General features: G+C 38.4%; 5 protein-coding genes across 7 annotated transcripts in view; 4 read left to right on the top strand and 1 right to left on the bottom strand.

Annotated features, from left to right (window-relative positions):
- Positions 1-10,230, bottom strand: part of LOC121889184 (prostaglandin D2 receptor 2-like) — a 40,015-nt gene extending 29,785 nt beyond the window's left edge. The window contains exon 1 of the mRNA XM_042400946.1: positions 8,396-10,230. The gene's annotated coding sequence lies outside the window, so the exon portion shown is untranslated. The remainder of the gene's footprint in view (positions 1-8,395) is intronic.
- LOC121889187 lies at positions 209-2,269 on the top strand. The gene is made up of 5 exons (XM_042400950.1): positions 209-409; positions 534-1,205; positions 1,300-1,419; positions 1,907-1,950; positions 2,117-2,269. The coding sequence occupies exons 1-5, from the start codon at positions 355-357 to the stop codon at positions 2,234-2,236; spliced, it is 1,011 nt and encodes a 336-aa protein (XP_042256884.1). The 5' UTR covers positions 209-354; the 3' UTR covers positions 2,237-2,269.
- On the top strand, positions 4,771-5,550 carry LOC121889892 (immunoglobulin kappa light chain-like; the record flags this gene model as incomplete). The annotated part of the gene is made up of 1 exon (XM_042402116.1): positions 4,771-5,550. A coding segment is annotated over one exon (780 nt), but the record flags the coding sequence as incomplete, so codon positions are not given.
- A 982-nt stretch (positions 10,231-11,212) lies between the features above and the next one.
- LOC121889362 (immunoglobulin kappa light chain-like) lies at positions 11,213-13,593 on the top strand. The gene is made up of 5 exons (XM_042401255.1): positions 11,213-11,850; positions 11,973-12,676; positions 12,777-12,933; positions 13,012-13,055; positions 13,164-13,593. Exons 1-5 carry the CDS (start codon positions 11,796-11,798, stop codon positions 13,275-13,277), a joined length of 1,074 nt encoding a protein of 357 aa, XP_042257189.1. The 5' UTR covers positions 11,213-11,795; the 3' UTR covers positions 13,278-13,593.
- A 4,828-nt stretch (positions 13,594-18,421) lies between these two features.
- On the top strand, positions 18,422-20,257 carry LOC121889287 (immunoglobulin kappa light chain-like). 3 transcript variants are annotated; one of them, XM_042401135.1, is made up of 5 exons: positions 18,422-18,481; positions 18,604-19,314; positions 19,448-19,561; positions 19,640-19,683; positions 19,822-20,257. In XM_042401135.1, the coding sequence occupies exons 1-5, from the start codon at positions 18,427-18,429 to the stop codon at positions 19,939-19,941; spliced, it is 1,044 nt and encodes a 347-aa protein (XP_042257069.1). In that variant the 5' UTR covers positions 18,422-18,426; the 3' UTR covers positions 19,942-20,257. The 3 variants fall into 3 exon arrangements, 2 of the variants coding, with proteins under 2 accessions (XP_042257069.1, XP_042257070.1); XM_042401136.1 differs by having other exon boundaries at positions 19,444-19,561; positions 19,822-19,975; XR_006093492.1 differs by having other exon boundaries at positions 19,444-19,683; positions 19,822-19,875.
- The last annotated feature ends 3,712 nt before the right edge of the window (positions 20,258-23,969 follow it).

Genomic DNA, 23,969 nt, shown 5'->3' with positions numbered 1-23,969 from the left:
CAATAAAAACCAACCAATTACAGAACATTAACTAGAGCAAGTAGCAAAGTAAGATTAGTGAGCTTTCTAAGAGCCACTCCCCACATTCATAGCAACTGGACATTACAGAACCTGATAGCATGTATGGAATAAAAGAGCAGAAATCAGATGAGTGAAACTTCTCTCCAAAGCTCTGTTTGAACTTGCAGGTCTTTGTTAATGCATTGCATTCAAGGCAGCACTAAAAAATTTTTCATTGTTTCCACATGTGGATATTAGGCGTTCCTTCTCACTAGCCAATCAAACAGAGTCTTCTCTCTGAAGAGTAGAGAACATCCTGAGATTCAATTCTTTCAGCGCAGCATTTTGAACACGATGACACCTTTGACGATTGCTTGGTACCTGACTTGTTTGTTCTTGGGAACTTCAGGTAAGTTGTTTATTTTTAATTGTTTATTGTTTATGTTGTATATTACATTTTTTTCGTGCAATCATTATGATACACTTTTATTATGGAATTAAATGTGCACTTTCTGGATCTCTTTTCTCTTCAGCTCAGAAATCACCGAAGTATGTGCATCAAGAGAAGACTTTTTATTCAGTTAATGTTGGTGAAAGTGTGACTTTGCAGTGTTTCTATGAAGGTGATGCAGTGATGTTTTACTGGTATAAACAAACTCTAGGACAGAAACCAAAGCTCATCTCTACCTTCTATCAACATAAAAGTGGCACATTTCATGATGAATTTAAGAATGATTCTCGTTTCACACTGGACACAAGAGATGGTAAAAAACACTTGACAATCTCCAATTTACGTGTTTCTGACTCAGCTACTTATTACTGTATAGGTAGCTATGCATTTCAGTTTGAATTTGCGGACGGCATTGTTGTCAGCGTTAAGGGTTCAGGTTTGGACATCCAAGCTGAGAGCATCCAGCCAGGAGGCTCTGTGACTCTGAACTGTACAGTACACACTGGGACCTGTGATGATGGAGAACACAGTGTTTACTGGTTCAAAAACTCTGAAGAATCTCAACCAGGAATCATTTACACACATGGAGGCAGGAATGATCAGTGTGAGAGGAACAGCAACACACAAACACACACCTGTGTCTACAACTTACCAATGAAGAGTGTGAATCTTTCTCATACTGGGACCTACTACTGTGCTGTCGCCTCATGTGGACAGATACTGTTTGGAAACGGGACCAAGCTGGACCTTGGCAGTAAGTAACCTTCTAGCTTTCATATGTGGTTATGATTTCTACCTACTCAATATTCCTACAACTCTATAATGTCTCCTATCATCTGAATCTACAGATGAAGTGGACTTTGTCCTGGTCTACTTCTTGTTTGGAGCTTTGACATTCTCCACCATCCTGATCGTTTTTCTGGCATATGCAGCATATACAATGAACAAAAACTGCTGCCAACGTACAGGTAGGCCAACTGTTATTTATTACTGTTGGTAGTTTGAATTCATGTACTTAATATTGGAGGCACAGCTATTGGAAGTTGATAAGAACAACAAGTTAATCAAATCAAGACAAGAGTGTTAACATATTCCACCACAGTGATTACTTCCACATACTGTAGGAACATATTTTCATGGTTTATCAACTAGAACTTCAAGTTTTTATTTATCAATTCATAGGAAACTGAGCCAGTCAACAAGAATATTAACTAAAGAGGCCATAAGTTAGAAACTTTATACTGTACTGTTAAATGGTGTCAGTGTTACAGTAAGAAGTGGTTTTGGTTTGGATCTTTATTGATTTATATCTATCATGGTGCAATGGTTCATTTTCCATCATGTTTGAGAAATATATCAGACATAAAATCATAAGTTTTAAAAAGTCTTAAATTTGTCCTCCCATCACCAGCTTAGTGCATTTTAAAAGCTTTTGTTCTTTTTTCACAACTCAAGAGTCTCAAGAAAGATCTCCAGTGGACACGACTCCAGATCCAGAGGTGAGTGTTCTTAGAGTTGTACTACTACAACAACAATATACTGTATATTACAGCATGACAACATGTACAGGGGATGGACACAATTCAGTACAATCATCCTAAAATAAGACATAATGAGACACAGGATGTATACTAATGTGGTGATTGTTTCATACTTTATTTTCAGAGTTACAGAGACGCAGATAACCTCCATTACGCTGCTTTAAGGGAGAACAAGGTCAGCAGGTCAAGAAGACAGAGGGACAACACTGGGACTGAGTGCGTTTACTCCAGTGTGAAGCAATAACCTGGCTGCACTTTTAGAAGACATGACTCTCTAAGTCTGCCTATCAATCTATCTATAATGTATATTTAAGATGTGTTTTTTCTCTATCTGTCTTTCCCCTTATTTGACATACAAATAAACATTTGGTCATTTCTGAACCTTAAGATGTCTTTTAAAACTGAGTAAGAGAAAGAGAAAGCTACAGAGAGTGTGCAGGATAGTGAGTGAGAGTGAGGAAGTGAAAGCAAAACGTTTCAGGCAGTGAACTTTAATGTTATTTGGTCCATGTTTGTGGTTACTTGCTAATTCAAAAGCAGATAAAGCTCTGCCACACTAAGGTAGTTCACCATCTCACATATCCTGTGCTACAAATGTTACTGGTCAGAGGGACACAGTCAGAAAGGTATTGCAAACATCAAGCTTGTGTGATGCGGACGTGACTCATTCCCCACATGGTTACAGCCTCAGAAACAACACGTTGGGCCTTCTCACAGCAAGATGGCAACAAGACCTACCAACATGTAATTTCCTATTTGTCTGTCAGATAGTGAGAGTTCACCGAAAGCACAGTCTTACCCAAACTGTAAATGTGTGTTTTAGCCTGTGTGGGGTTGGCAGTCAAAAGATTTACTCTCGATATACTCCAGTCATGTACGTCTGCAAGACCCTCTGCTCTCTTTGTCTTTGTGGTTTCAAACAGGAAGTCTACAGTGTGTTCATGCAAAGCAGCCACACAGTCTAACTGTAATGCCCAGAGCATTTCAGTAGATTGTATCAGCAAATCAGCACCAAAAAGCTGAGACAAACAGCTCTATAACATTAATATACTGTATATGCTCTTGGTTATTAGATTGTTTTTGTCAATATCGTTTAGAATACTGTGTAACTGTAATGCCAAAAACACTCAAGACTTTGCTGTTAGCATAGGTTAGCTGTTGGTTAAAACATCACACTGCTTTCTTCTTCCTGTCAGCATTGATTCTTTCTTTCTTTGAGCAAGGTTTCAAGCCCCATGTTGACCCACATACTGGCACTTCATGTGCTACCATTGGCAAAAACATCTAACAAAGACGCACAGTCAACACAGCAGAGAACGCAGGCAACAATTATGGATATTATAGACATGCCAAACATATAACTGATACATGGAATATTGAAAATCAGCAAATTGTCACTTTAATAGCCCATTAACATGACACACTTCAGCAAAGATGCCACAACTACTGACTGGGGGCCATTGTAGGCAAAGCTTTTTTAACAATAATCAATCAAATCAGATTAATCAAATAAGAATGAAGACATCACTGTGTATTACAGTTATTGAAACCTTACAAACGTCCACTAATACCTTCTTCTAACTAGAAACATTAGTGCAGGTTGCATCTTTAAATCTAGCCAACTCTCAGCATTCACCGTTATCGCTTCTGTGGTGGGAAGACTGACCTTTTGACTGAAATATGTGATAACTTTCAAAAAACACACTGTTGAATAAAGTGTGAGAGACGATTCTACTCATGGAACAGGTGATTTGTTGGAGTCAGGTTGTAATTTCACGTTTTCAATGTAAAGTAAAAGAAGGAAGGACAGTGGATGGAAAGATAATATACTGAGCTCCACAAATACTAAAATACTAAAAACAACTAGTGAGTGGAGCTACTTTCAGCCTGTCTTAGTTCAACCTAACCAAAATCCTGACCCTACCCTTGGCCAAATTGTTTTAGATGCCCAACCTCTATTAAACTTTCAGTTCCCTAATGTTTCATTTTACACAGATAAAAGGTGTTATACTGTCAAACAATCCTTTTGGGGTACATAAAATAAATCTTCATAGCCACACAATGTAATTTGGGGTCCAAGGTTTGCACTTGTGTCTAGCTCAGCCGTGTTAAGATGTGTTTACTGGGGTCAGTGTAGTAGACATTCATACAGCACCAAAAGAGCAATTCAGTACTTCCTCAAATATTTCAACAACCAAGTCTCTTAATCCACTTCATTTCAGTTTTCTACACTCAAATCTACAGTTACCTGAGAGGAAATGTGTGATTATACATCCTGCCTCTTTGTCTTTTGTATTTGTTTGTCTCTCAAAGTCCTCTCTAAATACCTGTTTAAACCTCTTCACACTTTTACTGCTCTTGATGCCGGCCAATGAAGGTGAGCGACCTGTGGACTAGAGAACTCTACCTGAGAATTAATTGACTCAACTGCACTTTCAGGCTTAAGAGTTATATTGTGGTTCTGGTACCTCTCTCCATGTGTCTTGTCTGGGAACCAACCAATTGACAATGGAGGCGGCGCTGAACCTGTGTTCATTGTTTCCAAAATAGGACATGCAGTGTCACTTCTTGTTAGCCAATCAAACATTGTCTTCACTCTAAGAGTAGAGAACATTTAGAGGTTCTCTACATTCAACAAGATATTTTGAACACGATGACATCTCTGAAGTTTGCTTTATTTCTGACTTGTCTGTTATTGGGGAGAACAGGTAAGTTTTGCAGTTGCCTTTGTATCCTTAAAATGTATATACATTTTTGTTGATATAATTTCTACATTTTCTTGCAATCAGTACATTAAACTTCTATCATTGCATTAATTGCAAATCTCCTTTGTCTCTTTTCTCTTCAGCTCTAGCGACTAATCTTAAATTGTCCTTATCTGTACACCAAGAGAGTGGATTTTTATCAGCTAATGTTGGTGACAACGTGACTTTGCGATGTTTCTATGAAGGTGATGTAGCAGCAATGTTTTACTGGTATAAGCAAACTCTGGGACAGAAACCACAGCTCATCTCTAACTTCTATAAACATGATATAAAAGGCACTTTTAATGATGAGTTCAAGAATGATCCTCGCTTCACATTGGACACTGAAAACGGTAAAAATCACTTGATGATCTCAAATTTACGTCTTTCAGACTCGGCTACTTACTACTGTGCAAGTAGTCTATTATTGAAATTTGAATTTGCGGAGGGCATTACTGTCAATGTAAAGGGTTCAGGTTTGAACATCCAAGCTTTGGTCCATCAGTCGGCATCTGAGAGCATCCAGCCAGGAGGCTCTGTGACTCTGAACTGTACATTACACACTGGGACCTGTGATTATGGAGAACACAGTGTTTACTGGTTCAAAAAGTCTCAAGAATCTCATCCAGGAATCATTTACACACATGGAGGCAGGAATGATCAGTGTGAGAGGAACAGCAACATACAAACACACACCTGTGTCTACAACTCGCCAATGAGGAGTCTGAATCTTTCTCATGCTGTAACCGACTGTGCTGTTGCCTCATGTGGACAGATACTGTTTGGAAACGGGACCAAACAAAAGGGTGAGTAACACTTTAGCAGAGGTTGTTTCATATGAGAAGTAATTATGATTACTCCCTAATTGAACTCGAAATTGATACAAACATAAAACTAGAGAGTTCTTTGTCCTGATGTGTCTCTCTGCAGATGAGGTGGGCTCTCTAGATTCTCTTGTGTATTTCTTGAGTGGAGCTTTGGCGTTCACCACCATCCTGGTTGTTTTACTGGCTTTCTCAGTGTGCATGATGAACAAGAAAAACGGCTGCCAATGTGGAGGTAACTGGGATGGTTTTTATCTGGCAACTTGTTATCACTGATTATGGCTTTAAATAAAAAGCTTTTTCTTTGTTTTACAACAGAATTTGAAAGAATTTCAGCTTCCACCCCAACAAATGGAGAGGTGAATACGACCTTTTTAATTAAAAGTGTTGAATAGTGTTAATTTTCGAAAACTATGACTAAATATAACAACCTTTTTTTCTATGACTATGATGAGACAATGATGACATGGCACTGACTTCATTAAATAGTAACTGTGACTATATCAACATGCAATATTGTTGATGAAAAAATACAAGACTAAAATGTAGTTTAAAAAATAAAAACTTTACCAAAATCTCTCTTTATTTTTGTTGACAAAAAAGAGGAAACAAAATATTATAGACTGTTTTTTTTTTTTCCAAATTACAATCCAAATATCCAAATATGTGTGTGAGAGAGAGAGGTGTGTCTTGGTAAACTCAAGTGTCAGTAATATGCTTATATGGATATATATTTATTACATTTTTTTAATGTGAGCAGATTGGTGTGTTTACAGTATTCTTTTCAATTTTATTAGGCTAACTACTTTTATTTCTGTTGTTCAGAACAGAAAGGTAAGTTTGTATTTCGGGCATCCAAAAAATTGGTTCCAAAATGTTTTATTGTCTGTATAGCTCCCATTGTTTTATAATAGTTTGAAAGAGAGTATTGGGCCCCAGTTGTTGAATCATGTTGGTTCAAAATAAATATGCAAATCAGAACATGTTCCATGTTTGGAAATAATCCTCAAAATGATCTCATCAGACCAGACACTTTCTGCAAAGCTGTATTCTTAATCATTCAACCTGTGTTTTTCATCATGTGATTCCTCATGTGAAATAAGTTTGACTAAAATGACAAAAATGATTGGTTTTGGCTCAGCTAGATTAACTGAAATGTTCAATATAAAACTAAAACTACACTAAAATAGTTAGTTTTCTTTGTCTAAGATAAGACTAAAATGACCAGACTTAAAAAAAAAAAAAAAAAGGGTTAGGTTGACTAAATATGATGAAAACTAACAAGGACATTTGACACAGGACTAAGACTAAGACTAGATAAAAATATTTAACAAAATTAACACTGAAATTAACACTTAACTTGAAATACCACCCAGACTTATTTTATAGCACAGCAATTAGGTGATTTTGGACTTCTCATTTGTTTCATGTACTGTTTTTTAATTTTTTGTTACCAGGCTTATCAAGATGCAGACAATCTCCATTATGCTGCTTTACGGGATAATAAGGTCAACCGACCGAGAAGGCAGAGGAATGACACCTCGAGTCAATGTGTGTACTCCAGTGTGAGGCAGTAGAACTGGACAGGTTTCAATACTCTGTTTTTGTGTAAGATGTCATTTTGTTAACATCTGCTTGAAGAAGTGATGTAGATTTTCGTACAACATGAACAATTTTGTAGGGCTGTAGCCTCCCAGTTGATCGGTTGGTGAATATGCTCTTGTCCAGCCAAATTCTCATTGGTCAGACAATAGCTGGTGTTACACCTGGACCCACCCCGGGGGCCACATCTGGGGCATCCAACCCCCGAAAGTTTAGTGAGAAGATAGCTCTGTGTTTGTTTGTGGTTGTAGATAACTCTGGTTCACACTCAAACATGGGAGGTGTTTACTGTATTACATGAACACTGTTTTTTTCCCTCATAGACTAGCATTTCTCAATGGGGGCAGTACTGTTTTTAATGCCTGTTTAGTCCTAGATTCAAATGCACATTTTCACAATTTCATCATTAGACTTCAGCATTTTCCTTTGTTTTTCACAGCATAGTCAAGTCTATTTTCCTCTCTTTTACACACGTAACTTCATACAAATGTCTGTATTGGGCTCTGAGTGCTATGAAGACATGGGTGACCTACGCTCAACACTGTACCTGAACGCCTCCTGTGCAGACACAAGGGGAAACTATGCTGAGTCTCTACAGTGTTTTGCTGTCATTTATGGTCACACTAGCTTCTCTGTCCTCTCCCTGCTCTATTTGTTGGTGTTTGTATTTAGCTTAGTTTGTAACCTCACATGTATTAAATTTGGCAAATTCCTGTAAACTTAGCTACTGGCTGAAACATCCCCTCCTCTCAACCAGCAGCAGAGGGGGGAGGAGGAGGAGGAGGACAGGATGAAGGTACTGACTGATGTCTCTGTTCTTCATTCTTTCTAAACTTCACTCAGGATTTTAATGTCAGGAATATTATTTATTTTACTGATTTTTTTTTTCTTTCAAGTGAGATATTATTCACCATTATCAATCAACTTATATAGTGACTGCTGATGGAAACATTACTGTTGCTGCTGTAAGAAACAAGATTTTGTCATATTTAAAATATAAATCTATTCTAATCCTATACTGATTTTCTTTTAAAATAATAATTCAAAACCCCCCAATTCTTTAGTCATGAAAAATATTATTGATAAATACTCTTATTTCTTTCTTTTAGCGTTTCATTCATTCCACCAATGCAGTCAACAAAGCAACATAACACATCAGTATAACTACCATCTCTACTGTTATCAGATCATTGTAACAGACACAAACATGATGGAAACGGTTGGTTACGTTACCTTTAGATGCTGAAAATGATCTGAATCAAACTGATGAGTGAAGGTGAAATTAATCAGCAGCTTCAACCAGGAAACCAACCTGAAGAAGAACAAACATGTAATTCACAGCAGGAGGTTTTTAAGGTCTGCTGATTCACAAACAGCCTCAACTCTCTGTATTCATCTCTAACATGAAGTGTTCTTTAAGTAAATCTGATTGCAGAACAGCAGCTCTGAACTTTGGAATGAAAAAACTTGGGGCAAAAGTCAAATATTAACAGACAGTGTAAATCTTTATCTGTTGGATCATAAAGTTTGATGTATGCCTTTCATTCCAACAAGGAAATAAAAAGTAGTGAGATGGCATTAATGCAGTCTGTTGTATCTCTGTGATATGTGCAAAATGGGACAAATAAATTGTTTGTGGATAAGATAAAGATAAAATTCTAACCATAGCGGTTTCTACAGCTGGTTATTGGTCATAGCCTGACTATGGTAGGATGAGAAAATCACAGTTCAAATACATTCACTCTAAGCCTGTTTTACCAATGTTTTGTGGCTATTATTTTTTATGGCACACAGTGTGTTTTTTAAATAAATATTGTAATGATGATAGTTCAAAATTGTGTGAAAATGCACAGTTTTTAGTCAAATAACATCAAATTTTCTTGGGGGATGACCCCCAACCCCCCCCAACTGGAACCCCAGTGGGCTCTTGAGCTGGTTATTTTATTTGACCACTACAGGTCCAATTATTTAATCAACTGAATAGCATCATAAATCAACAATAATCATATCATATCAGCAAAATGGCGCAGAACAAGAAAAAATGCCGCCAGCATTCTGTTGAACACTTTAGCTATGGATACATTTCCTTCTGCTTTTTTCCAGTAGCCTCAGACTTTTTCTTTGGTAGGCTGCTCTTGTTTTCTGTTGGAACAATTAATAAGAATTCTTCTTGTTTGAGTGTCAAATTTCTAACTGTTGCATTTGTTTAACACTCATAAATATAATTTCTATTCATATGGCTTTTTTGCTCCCTGCATGGGAAACTAATGATAATGATATTCCAACTGCCCAGTTAAATCAATCTGTTATTTGGCATATAATAACATTTTTTTATGATATTACACAAAATAATAATCAACATTAATATTCAGGGGAGACAATTAGCCTACATTTTATTTGATGGGGGACAGTAAGGGACCTGGATAATGGATAGGGGGGTGCTGGCCCAACCACTGCCATAGACCAATTGACTGGTTGAAGAGTAGGTTCAGTCCACCAAGATTTTCTTTGGTTGTCTACAGCCCTACAGTTTTGTCCACAATGACCTGAAATACTTGAAATTAGTGTGAAGAGGTTGTCAGAGGTTTAAGACCATATTTCTACTATCACTTTGTATCTGAAACCATGAGGCACCACTTTATTTTACCACGCAAAACCTTCACCATGGACAATGTAAACAGGCCACATAATATTCTATTAAACTGATTGCACATAACATAGAATATCAAATCTAGGAAATATCTGTTAGTCTTTACATGTTTTTTGTACATGTTGCTACAAACCCAGTGATTTAACAATCTTTTTATAGCTTCCCTTGTGGTCTGCAGTCAGAAGATGAGATCTCTGTATGCTTTGCTAAGAGTCAGTCATATGTATATTGAGGACTCTCTGCTCTCTTTGTTTTTATGTCTGTATGGTTTCAAGCAGGATGTCTCCACAGTCTTACTTTGTTTTCTTCCAAAGCAACTACAGTATGCATTTATAATTCAGATTGTTTAGCAGATGATAAATGATTTTTCAAGTGAAACCAGTATATTTAAAATGCCATGTTCACTGATTTTGTACAAGTGCAGGAACATAATGAAAATAAACTGTTACACTTTTTTGTCCTAAATGCAGTACCGTGTTTATGTTTTTTGTGTCATTAATGAGCTAATAATTTCAATCATGTTACACTGTGAAAGGTTATCACATTACCGATGTGGTAATATGATGCTTACTGTGTGGTTACCAAGACCCTACTAACCAAGATATAGTAGGAACAGTAGTAGTTTTAGAGCATGATGTACAGTGTACTGTAGTATGAAACGTCTCAGCCATAACACAACAGACCACTCTCTATCAGTTCTGTGTCAGCACGGTTCTCTGATGTACTGACCTCAGACCAGTGTTCATACTGGGAGCTCAGTGCACACTGTGGTGTTGTCTCTTATTATTGGCTGATAGAACTGTTTGAAAGCCAAACTCAGACAGTTGGAAAAGAAAAGAGTGAGGCTGAGGATGCTTTGTTAATCTGAATGTCCTGCTGTAGCTTAAAAGATAGGTTCACACTTTTTCAATTCTGCCTTAAAACAACAGTCAGGTGTCCATATGAACAGTGAAAGAGGTTTTCCTCACTGTAAACATTCCTGTGCAGCAGCTACTGTGGTTTTAGTGTTAGGGTTGCAGGATGTAGACATGGTTGCACTCCCACCCACCTGTCATTTAATGCAGTCACGGCCTCAATTATACATAACTTAAAGTTATATAAAAATTTACCCCCGTACAGTTGCCATGAATGGGGAAATTAGCTATACAGACCAAAACTGTGTTTTGTAGCAGGCTGTAAACATGTTTATTTCTGCTGTGAAGTTGTGTATTTTAACATGGGGGTCTATAGGGATTGACTCGCTTTTGGGGCCAGCCTCAAGTGGCCATTCAAGGAACTGCAGTTTTTTACACATGTGTGTTGGCTTCATTTTTCAGCCCCAGAGGTTGCTGCTTGGATCTAACTCTAAGCTCTACAAAAAAGATTTTAAAGAAAGAACCATATTTTTCCACTGATACTACCACTAGTGGTATCTAGCTATGCAGACAGTTTGGGCTTTATTCGTCTTCTGCCTCCACTCCCAGTGCAACAGAGTTCTTATTTGTAGTGCTCAAAGCATCAAAAAGTTATTTTTGGACTACAGCTGAGAAAAAAGGGGTTTGTCTCCTCCAGCTTAGGTAGAAATGAAAACATAAGATTGTGTACATCTGACAAATGATCTTTGCCATGCTGTATTTCTGGTCTATTTCAGGGGTATTCATGGGGGTAAATATTATCATGCCTGCATGTTATCTGCTGAACATGACGGTCACTCCATTGCCAAATCTCAACCACAACTGGTCTCCACAGTATGTCCTCACTAGTGTTTATACTGCACAGTTAGTTTATGTTTCCTTAATATTAAATATGACGCCAGGGTGGAGAGCCTTTGTGTTCTTCATGTACCTCTCACCATGTGAACCGTCTCTAAAAGCAAACATGTGATCAAGTTTCCTTATTAGGGCACACAGTGTCACTTCAAGTTAGCCAATCAAACGTAGTCCTGTCTGTAAAGAGTGGAGTAACTGTCGACATACTGTCATTCAGCACAGACATTTGAACACGATGACATCTCCAAACTTTGTTTTCTATCTGACATGTCTGTTCTTGGGGGAAATGGGTGAGTAGTGTTTTTGTGTGCCCAGTTTTTATCTTTCAGTGTGAGCTCACTCCTCATGCAAATGTTTAATTTTTCAATGTTCTGATTTCTATCACCAAAATCTCTCTCTCATCATACTACAGCACAGGTGACCAATCTGAAATTGTCCTCATCTGTGAACCAAGAGAGTGGTTTTCTATCAGTTAATGTTGGGGAAAAGCTGTCTTTACAATGTTTCTATGAAGTTGATGTTTCATCATATCTGTACTGGTACAAGCAAACTCTGGGACAGAAACCAAGGCTCATCTCCACCTTCTATGTGAATGAGATAAATGGTACTTTTTATGATGAATTCAAGAACAATCCTCGCTTCACACTGGATACTGAAAACGGTAAAAATCACTTGACGATTTCAGAGTTACGTCTTTCAGACTCAGCTACTTACTACTGTGCAAGTAGTATATCATACAAATTTGAATTTGCAGAAGGAACTGTTGTCAGTGTAAAGGGTTCAGGTTTGAACATCCAAGCTTTGGTCCATCAGTCGGCATCTGAGAGCATCCAGCCAGGAGACTCTGTGACTCTGAACTGTACAGTACACACTGGGACCTGTAATGATGGAGAACACAGTGTTTACTGGTTCAAAAACTCTCAAGAATCTCATCCAGGAATCATTTACACTCATGGAGGCAGCAATGATCAGTGTGAGAGGAACAACAACACACAAACACACACCTGTGTCTACAACTTGACAATGAAGAGTCTGGATCTTTCTCATGCTGGGACCTACTACTGTGCTGTCGCCTCATGTGGACAGATACTGTTTGGAAACGGGATCAAGCTGGACGTTGGCTGTAAGTAACTCTCTAGCAGACATTGTTTCATCTGATCAATACATGATTACTCCAAAATCAAACTTAACATCAAAATACAGATAAATCTGAGAGCTGTGTAATATCTCTTTATGTCTCTCTGCAAATGAGGTAGACTCTGCTGTCTTGGTGTATTTCTTGAGTGGAGCTTTGGCGTTCACCACCATCCTCAGTATTTTACTGGCTTTCTCAGTGTGTATGATGAACATGATCAACAGCTTCCAATCTGCAGGTAACTGTTTATATCTGACAGCTTGTATTCACTGAACATGACTTTGAATAAAATTACTTTTTCTGTTTTCACAACCAGAGTCTCAAGAAAGAATTTCAGCTTCCTCCACAGTCAATGCAAAGGTGAATAATATCCTTTGCTAATATCCTTTTTTAACATTCAGCGCAACAATAAATTTTTTTGGACATTGTTTTAGAATAATATCATATTGATATATACTTTGTTACCAGGGTTACAAAGACGCAGACAACCTGTATTATGCTGTTTTAAGTGTGAACCTGACCAACAGACGAAGAAGACAGAACCAAACCTGGAGTGAATGTGTGTACTACAGCGTAAAGTAGTAGAACTGGACATGTTTCATTTGTACTTTGTGCATAAGACATTATATTGTAGAATCTCTTTGAAGGTGTAACATGGATTTAGTTGAAAGTTTGAAAGAAATATGTTTTATAGTTTCTTAATTCTCTTGCTCTGCTTTAGTATTTTTAGGATACTCTACTTTTTGTCTTAGTAGTCTTAAGCAGAATATCTGCACAGCTTTGTTTCTTGCAAATACACTGTGTATCTCATGTTATTTTTAGTACATACTGTATGAATATAAAGATTTTTGTGTCTTAACCAGTAAATCATTTGATCTATACTGTAGAAGATACTTGTGGGTTTTTAGGATAAAGATTATGTTGTGTTTTATCCGCATTGGTTTGTTTGTATTGGTTTAACATGTATGTGTTTTTGTACATTTTATATTATTAATCAAATAAACATAATCTAAATTTGGAAGACATTGACCATGAGACAAGTCACTTGTTCTGGAACAACAAAATAAAGTGGCACAGGAAGGTTTCTTCTAATGACCTGAAGCTCTGTTAATTTATAGTGTTACGGTTTGGGGAAAATTGACTGGCAAGAGTGTAAGGGGAGGAGGGGTGGGGGGCGTGGAGCGGGTGTGGCTGTTTGAGGCAGGAGGGTGGGAGTTGCTCAGTGACATATAATAATAATAATGAGAGGAAGAGAAACAGTGCAACGTCGTTAAAACGAGTCAGAGGTCAGAGCTGGCAGCCACAAAAACAAAAGAAATCCTCCTCTCATCTCGGCCTGCAGCTCTTTAACTCTCCAGTTGTCCGTTTCTGCAGATATCAGCTGGTAAAATCTTGTTTTAAAACATTAAACCACAGTGTAACCTGAGCCATTACTGAACCTGCTCGACCGCAGCTCTGCTCTGTAGCAGACAGGTTCAGCTCATAGACAGGACAGGCAGTTCTGGCTGCAATTTAACGTTTTGAAACAAGATTTTACTAGCTGATAACCACAGGAACAGACAGCAGCGCTGTAGCTGCCATTAGCTCCTGAAGCTACAACTGTCTCGATCAGCATATATTTGAAAATAAGCGGGGGGCTGGGTGAGGTGGGCGTTATCATTCTACCATTTATATTAATTTCATGATACTGTATGTCAGCATTGGCCACGCCTTTTCAGGGCTGATTTTAAACAGCAGATGACAGGTTGAGCCATTTGCAAGCCATGAAATGCCGATTTTGTATAAATTTGGTGTCAATGTCAATATGAACACCAGCGTTGATGTGTTTCATTACAGTACAGTCATATAATTTAGTTTACGGCTCAAAAAACACGTTTTAGTGTGCAGTAATGTTACCTCTTTAAGAGCACTAGTCAGAATACCATAGACTGTAAAAAATAATGGACATAGCCACTGTGACATCACCCATTGGTTTGTGGACTCCCATTTTGAAGCCTCGAGTTTGCATTTTGACTGTCACCATCTTGGATTTTTGGAGCCAGAAATGACGATATTGATGAGAGGATGGAGCTGATCCTAATGCTAGCTGCTAGCTTGGTTAGCACATTGCATTTACAGTCTATGATTAACTGTGATAATGCAAATGCTAATGGTATTTTTCGCTCGTGAACAACAGGCTTAAACCATTAAAACACAATGTACTTACTGGAAAAAACTCCTTAGAGGGTCTTTTAGTACAACCAAACGCCGAACAAGACTTTTGTAGGTGACCAAAATGTTACAATTAACTTTCATTAACTGAAAACACACTGAAATAGCGACAATTATGGCTACACCTATACTCTGTGAATCTGGGGCTACGCGATGGTTACGTTACCTCACCAACGTTGTCGCTATGGGAGCAACTTGCCTGTGACGGCACCAGTGGAGGCTGGTCCGTAGAGGCAGAGGAGATTGATCCTCCTCTATTTTTTGAAAGGCAAGGGAGAGATCAAAATATAAAGAAGAATATTTGGTTGAAATAAACCATTACAAATCTCAGTATTATTTATAAAGTATTTTTTATCTTTTCTTTGGAAAAAATCCATTACTGAAATTCTGTTTAAAATGCTTCAATAGTGACACTTGCAGGGCGGGAGGAGAAAGGGCAGTGTGTGTGAAGTGGTTGGGGGGGGGGGCAATTGTTGGAGGTGGAGTGGGGGACAGAGGAGGATGGGTGCCTGCTGTCCTCCGCAAGGTGGGATCTCTTACATTGGACTTAATGTATTTCATTTTTTTTCATGCTAATCTGTGATTAGCCATGACACGTAAAATGACGCCCCAAGGGAGGCTGTCCTCCCTTACCAATCAACAACCAGAATGCAATATTGATATCGAGTTGGTCCAACGATAGCCTCCGGATTTCATCTTCAATTCTCTCCACTGTAAGGCAGAGTAGCAGCAGTAGATAGCTGCTTGCTTTAGCCAATGCAACAGCTGGCTTGTTTTAGCAGCCTGAAGGACTCTTTATACATCCATGGAAGGCATTTAAGGACTGTTGTTAAGCTAATGGGAGAAAATATCTGGACTGGGCAGCGCAGTAGCAGCAGGACGCTGCCGGGGAGGCTGGAGAGAGAAGCAACAGGAGAAACAACCATGAGATTTAGCTTGTTTGTCATTGTTGCTAATGATATCAGACTGGTTAAGCAACAGCCACAAAGTTCTGATAACTAACAAACAAGATGACCAACAGTCACAAATGGACGTTATGACATGAATACTTCATCTCCATGAAAGAAGGAAGAAGACGTCGGATAACGTGAGTCAGATACAGCTTCTCTCTCCGTCTCTTTGGTCGATTTCATCTCTGTTGGTTAAATGTCTCTGTGTGGCTGTTGTGTGAATTTATCTCCTTCACAAGAATGCAGCAGAGATCATATAATGTGTTGTGGGTAACGTTAGTTTGCTTGTTGAAGTTACAGTGAGCTGTCTGGACTCACTCATTCATTCGTTTTTAATTGGTTGTTCAGTCACCTGTTGATGATGTGTGATTAGTGAATGAGTGCAGGAGGTCTGGCTGCTTGCTTCTGGCAGTTTCTTTAGTTTGTTTTTAAGCTGAGCCGTATATTGAGTAATAAGCTTAAAGTAACTAGAATAACAAGTGTTAACTAGTGGTGTAACGGATTGTAGTTGATCCGTGATCCGTACGGATCGCCCCCAACGGTTCGGTAAGTAAACAAACTGCTGTAAGTACAAGTCATGGACAGACAGATCAAACCAGCATCTAACGGGTATGATGTGACATTTGAGTTATGTTTACCTGCTGTTTAATGTGCTGCAACTGAGCAGCTAATTAGCATCGAGCTGCTAACTGACGTTAGCGGTGAATGTTTGTTATCATGAAGTTTTGATGATGTGGACAGAGGCTGTTTCATTCACTGTTTAAAATAGGAAGGTTTCATGCCTCATATTGCAATATCTGAGCATTGAATATTTAATATGTTTTATTTTATTGTATTTTATTTAAACATTGGACATCTTAAATGTTGTTTTCATTTAAGACCATGGGCAAAAGTTCCTTGCTGTTTCTGGCTGTATGTGTGTTACAGAATAAATAGAAAACAAAGTTTTATTTGTCTCCAACGTTTTTTTTTCGCTGATCCTAATAATGATCTGATATGTGACTCAAATCCGTGATATGATCCGAACCATGAGTTCTGTGTTCATGTTAAGACCCCTAATGTTGACATGTCAGCTTTGTAGACTATATTTTGTATGTCACGCACATAGATCAGAGTGTGTAAGTCATGTATTTGATACATGCATTAATACTTTCTGATGTGAACCTACACTTTTAGATCTGTGAATGTTTTTAGTGTTCAGTCTTTCTAGTATTCAGCACTGATCTGTTCCTGTATCACATTAGAAGCTTTGTGCTACTTTATATATTTCTGTATACTAAGAAAATATAAAGGAAACACGTGTAAATCATGTGATATGTTTGTTGGTAAAATGACACATTTGATCCACTCCATGGCTAAAATGAGCACCTCTTTGTTTAGAGACAATATGTATATGCTAAATGTCTTTAAAGAAGCAGCCATTTCACCACTCAGGTAAATTGTTTTATTGACATATAAAATTGCCCCTACCCCTCCGATTTCATGAGGTGAGACAATAATATAGTTTGATGTGGTTTGTTGTTTGATTCCATGTTGGTTTTCCTCCTGTCCTCCCCAATTTTTTCAGTCACCAGCCGCCACTGGACGGCACCCACCTGTCACTCAATGCAGCCCCACCCTTCATTATGCCTAACTTTAAGCCTTAGTAAAAATTTAAACGGGTAAGCTATACAAAGATTTACCCCCTGTGCAGTTGTCATGAACAAGGAAATTGGTTATAGGCAAAACCGTGTTTTGTACCAGGCTGTAAACATGTTTATTTCTGCTGTAAAGTTGAACATTTTAACATGAGAGTCTATTGAGATTGACTCGCTTTTGGAGCCAGCCTCAAGTGGCCATTCAAGGAACTGCAGTTTTTGACACTTCTGCGTTGGCTTCAGTTTTCAGCCTCGGATGTTGCTGCTTGGATCTAACTCTAAGCTCTATAAAAAAGATTTTTTTAAAAAAAAAAAAGATCTACAAAACCATATTTTTCCACTGATACTACCACTAGTGGTATCTAGCTATGCAGACAGTTTGGGCTTTATTCGTCTTCTGCCTCCACTCCCAGTGCAACAGAGTTCTTATTTGTAGTGCTCAAAGCATCAAAAAGTTATTTTTGGACTACAGCTGAGAAAAAAGGGGTTTGTCTCCTCCAGCTTAGGTAGAAATGAAAACATAAGATTGTGTACATCTGACAAATGATCTTTGCCATGCTGTATTTCTGGTCTATTTCAGGGGTATTCATGGGGGTAAATATTATCATGCCTGCATGTTATCTGCTGAACATGACGGTCACTCCATTGCCAAATCTCAACCACAACTGGTCTCCACAGTATGTCCTCACTAGTGTTTATACTGCACAGTTAGTTTATGTTTCCTTAATATTAAATATGACGCCAGGGTGGAGAGCCTTTGTGTTCTTCATGTACCTCTCACCATGTGAACCGTCTCTAAAAGCAAACATGTGATCAAGTTTCCTTATTAGGGCACACAGTGTCACTTCAAGTTAGCCAATCAAACGTAGTCCTGTCTGTAAAGAGTGGAGTAACTGTCGACATACTTTCATTCAGCACAGACATTTGAACACGATGACATCTCCAAACTTTGTTTTCTATCTGACATGTCTGTTCTTGGGGGAAATGGGTGAGTAGTGTTTTTGTGTGCCCAGTTTTTATCTTTCAGTGTGAGCTCACTCCTCATGCAAATGTTTAATTTTTCAATGTGCTGATTTCTATCACCAAAATCTCTCTCTCATCATACTACAGCACAGGTGACCAATCTGAAATTGTCCTCATCTGTGAACCAAGAGAGTGGTTTTCTATCAGTTAATGTTGGGGAAAAGCTGTCTTTACAATGTTTCTATGAAGTTGATGTTTCATCATATCTGTACTGGTACAAGCAAACTCTGGGACAGAAACCAAGGCTCATCTCCACCTTCTATGTGAATGAGATAAATGGTACTTTTTATGATGAATTCAAGAACAATCCTCGCTTCACACTGGATACTGAAAACGGTAAAAATCACTTGACGATTTCAGAGTTACGTCTTTCAGACTCAGCTACTTACTACTGTGCAAGTAGTATATCATACAAATTTGAATTTGCAGAAGGAACTGTTGTCAGTGTAAAGGGTTCAGGTTTGAACATCCAAGCTTTGGTCCATCAGTCGGCATCTGAGAGCATCCAGCCAGGAGACTCTGTGACTCTGAACTGTACAGTACACACTGGGACCTGTGATGATGGAGAACACAGTGTTTACTGGTTCAAAAACTCTCAAGAATCTCATCCAGGAATCATTTACACTCATGGAGGCAGCAATGATCAGTGTGAGAGGAACAACAACACACAAACACACACCTGTGTCTACAACTTGACAATGAAGAGTCTGGATCTTTCTCATGCTGGGACCTACTACTGTGCTGTCGCCTCATGTGGACAGATACTGTTTGGAAACGGGACCAAGCTGGACGTTGGCTGTAAGTAACTTTCTAGCAGACATCGTTTCATCTGATCAATACATGATTACTCCCTAATCAAACTTAGCATCAAAATAGAGATAAATCTGAGAGCTGTGTAATATCTCTTAATGTCTCTCTGCAAATGAGGTAGACTCTCCTGTCTTGGTGTATTTCTTGAGTGGAGCTTTGGCGTTCACCACCATCCTCAGTGTTTTACTGGCTTTCTCAATGTACAAGATGAGGAGAAACAGCTTCCAATCTACAGGTAACTGTTTATATCTGACAGCTTGTATTCACTGAACATGACTTTGAATAAAATTACTTTTTCTGTTTTCACAACCAGAGTCTCAAGCAACGTTTTCAGCTTCCTCCACAGCAAATGGCGAGGTAAAACTTATTTAACTGTCGAATTAATATTTAAACACATTTTTAACACAACCATTATTGTTGGAGAGTTTTTTGGACATTGTGTTGATGTTCGTCAGCATCCATATTGTTATCAACTTGTACATATTTTGTTACCAGAGTTACAAAGAAGCAGACAACCTGCATTATGCTGCTTTAAGTGTGAACCTGCCCAACAGACCAAGAAGAGCGAGGAACAACACCAAGAATGAATGTGTGTACTCCAGTGTAAAGCAGTAGAATTACATGTTACATTTCCAGTTTTAAAGTAATATTTTTTATTTTTATTTTATTTTATTTCATTTTCATATTATCATGTAGATTTAGAAGTTGATCTTGAGATAAATATTTTTTATAGCTTCTTTAATCTTAGATGAGGTTAGTTAATGTGCACATTTAGCAAACGTCTCTAAGGTGTTGCTTTTGTCTTTGTGGTTTTAAGCAGGATTTCTTATTGTAAGATGAAAATCTGTATTTGAAATACTGAGACAGTTTTTAATACATTTGAATAAATTCCAAAACTAGTAAATGTATTGTATAAGCACAGATGAATTGATGACTCATGGCCTTTGTTTTTATATATACATTTTATATAATTAGTGATCAAATAAATAATATAAGTTGATTATGGATCACTTTGACCTTGAGATAATATGTGTGGGTGTGAGTTCAGTCCCTGGTAGCATTAACTGCAGCTTCATCATACAAGCGTGGCTGGTGGCATCATGTGAATCAGAGAAATCATGTAACTGACATCACTCACTCTAGTTAGTGGGTGACTCTCGTGTTCTGGCACAAAAGTAAAATGGCACAGGAAGGTTTTTATACTGACCTTCAGTACTTGAATCCACATATGTCCAAGTCAGGTACAGTATATGAAGTCTGGAAATGTAACAATGTAACAGGCTGGAAGATGATCCCACTTTCACTCAGTGACTTCATTTGAAAACTGGATCTAGTAGATCTGTTACTAACTCAGTTGCTATTACACGGCCAGGTTATCATTGTGTCTTCCCACTGTGTACTGTGTTCTACTGCACATCCAACATGCAGCCACTGTTTCAATAGTTACTGCTGAAAGTACAGAGAAATACTTAGTGTTTGATTGTTTTTACAAAACAAGCTTGTATACAGACTTTATGCCAGTTGTGTGCAGATTTGAATACAAATATGAGACTGACTGACCAGTGAAAAGAAAATTTATGGTATATTTCCCGATGAATTTTCCATAAATGTGGTCATTGTGACTCAATGAGTCATGCTAACTTTGCACTCGCCAGCATCAATATAGAGATTCATGGATATGAAGACTCACACAACACAACATATATCGGGGTATATACTGGTGCTTTATGAGTGTAACTTCGACCCACCACACATTACTGCATCGACTGTATACTGAGCTGCATCTGAGTGCACAGCAGCACTGTGACTGAACACATACAGTTACATACTGATGGAGGACTGCAGCTGCTGCTTTGTGCTGCTTTCACTATGCAGCCCATGTAGAGCAGGTTTAAGAGGGAAAAAGCTTTCATGAAATACAGTGGTTGTACATTTTGGCACTTTTTTGATGATAAACACATGTAGAAAAGAAAAATAATTTGTGGTTTTTAGCAGGATGTAAGAGTGTTTCCACTCTCACAAGGATATCTCTTGAGCCAAATCCACTTAAAGGAAATGTGGTTTCTGTGGTTCTGTGTGTCGTGGTAATTTTGCTCTCTCCAGCTCTGTTATAGAGATTCAGGGAATTCACAAAGACGTCTGTCATTGGGACAAACTGCTGAGACCCCTACAGCTTTCCAAATAAACATGAATCACTTCAAAAGTGTGTTTCACAGTCTGAACGAAAGTAAAGAAAGAAACTAGCTGCCTGTAGTAGCCATAATGGCTAACTGCATAGAGAGCAGAGACAGAGTGCACCGCGTCATACTCTGAAAACCCTGCCCACTGGAGGGGAAAACAGTCGGCGCCATAATATGCAACCAAGGGCTGAAATGCTAACAAAATGCCTCTAGCTAGTGAACAACATTAGATTTCAGCATGTCAAATGATTATTTTAGTGCCCTATGTCTACCAGAGTGTAAAAGGTAGTTTATAGTAAATGCTGAAACCTGATACATTGTATATGCTAAGATGCAATACATGAATTCAAGGGCTGACATCATGACTACAGTAGAGATAGGACAACTGTATAGGAAACTCCACTATGTAACAGGTAAGCATGACACTTTTCACAGGCTGCTGATATGTTGACTAGAGTTTATAAACATAATCAATACACACAGACATGCAATCATTTCCTATTCAGGCTCTTTTTACAGTTAATATTTCAGCTGAATGCAGGTTAGCTATTCTGTGATTTAAACGTCTATTACTAACATACCTTTCAATTAAGCAGCTGTTCTTACTTATAAAAAATTAGTTCTGGGTTTTTACCCTGTTGGTAGTGCATCCCACCACACAGCAGCTTTTAGGCATTTCCTGTTGTTTGCTAACAGACAGAAGTGACAAGGAGGAAGCTCCACGCAACACAAAGTCAATGGAGAGTGGTGAATTGTTTTCCCTTCCAGAGTGGGCGGGACTTAATCGGCTCTGTCTCTACAGTGCTGGTCAAAAATATACAAATGAATCCTAAGTGCCGATTCTTTTCCAGGTTCAACACATACCAGACCTGCTGGTACGTACTGTATCCAGGAAGTACTAGTAGTCATGTAAACACTAACAAAAGCCCTCACCTTCTCCAACCTGCTCTGCTTATGTTGCTAAACTAACTGCCAGTGATCAAAATGGAAATATTATAATGTTAAATAGTGCTAAAACTCATTTGAGTACTGTGTAAAACTGTTTAGTTGTTAGGCAGTGCAGGCGACTGGTGACAGACTGACAGGTTTTCCCCTCCTACTTACCTGTATTACTAGTGCTAAAAACCTGTATACTAGACTCTACTCAACTGCTAATGCTGATACAATTGATACCATTCAGACTTGCTGCCTTCGACACATCCTGTACATGCTGACGCGCTGTCCGTTCATGTAGAGTCAGACACAATTTGTTAGCCTGTTAGCTTGTTAGCCTGTAGATACTTTGCTACTTGCAGACTTTGGAGATCCTTTCTGCTGCAGTTTGGTTGATAAAATACTTTGACTACTTTAGTGCCTGTTAGTAATTGTTTTGCATTTTGACTGAAATGTTTTTATTTTCTCCAGGTCATTTCTTATTTTGTCATACATGTCAGTATTAACTGTAATAATCATACACATGTAGCACAATTATCACTGTAAATAAAAAAATAAATAAAACAAACTGATGCAATAAAATATCAGCTGTATTTAGTTCACAGCCCAATATTTTGAGAGGATAATGAAGCATAAATATATTTACTACCACTTGATACACACACATCTGGTTAGAGTGTCCTGGTTAATGGCCTGAGAGGTCACTATAATGCACACTAGGTCATTAGTGCAACCACTACTAGAAGACTTGGAATACTTGATACATTTAGAAGTCCATCATCGAGTATACTGAGACAACTCAAACACTGGAACTTCCCAGTACTAATAGGGAACTACATCCGGGACCACTTGCATGTTGGTTTGTTTATGTCGGAGGCTGTGGATAGTTCAATGTCTGTTTGAAAATGTTAATAAATGCTGTAAATCCATTTGTTGTAGTTACACAGCTGGGATTACTCTCATCCATGGACACTTCTAGATCTTCTGAGTCTGACAGCTACAGGTCCCACTCTGCAGAAAAAGTTTTCCTCTTCACTCTTCAGGAGAACAGTGACTTCAGGAACAGCAGCAGTTTCTCTGAGGTAACTGTTACTGTACGTTGTCTTTCCTGACAGTCCTGTTGCCTTTCTGCCTCCATTCTTTATATTTCCTGTTTCAATTGTTTTATTTCCTCTCTGTGGCGGCAGGACGTACAGTGAGTCATCCACTAATTAGACGGTCGGTGGGTCGATGCCCAGCTCCTCCAGTACGCATGTCAAAGTGTCCTTGGGCAAGATACTGAACCCCAAATTACTCCCAATGGTTGCCGTCATTGTGTGAGTGTGTGTGTGTGTGAATGGGTTAGCATTAGAAGCATTGTGGAGAGCTTTAGATATAAAAGCACTATATCACTCCTGATGAGCAGGTTGGTGTGTATTGTACAGCACTCTGAGTGTTCAGTAGACTTGAAAAGCGTTTTATAAGTGCACTCATTTACCACCTGTGTACTCTGGCTCAAATAAATACAGTTGGCCAGTCAAAGTGAAATGA

The sequence above is a fragment of the Thunnus maccoyii genome, chromosome 22, assembly GCF_910596095.1.
Source record: "Thunnus maccoyii chromosome 22, fThuMac1.1, whole genome shotgun sequence".
Lineage (NCBI taxonomy): Eukaryota > Metazoa > Chordata > Actinopteri > Scombriformes > Scombridae > Thunnus > Thunnus maccoyii.
The sequence above is the reverse complement of the archived record's forward strand: the minus strand, read 5'-3'. Positions and strand labels throughout refer to the sequence as shown.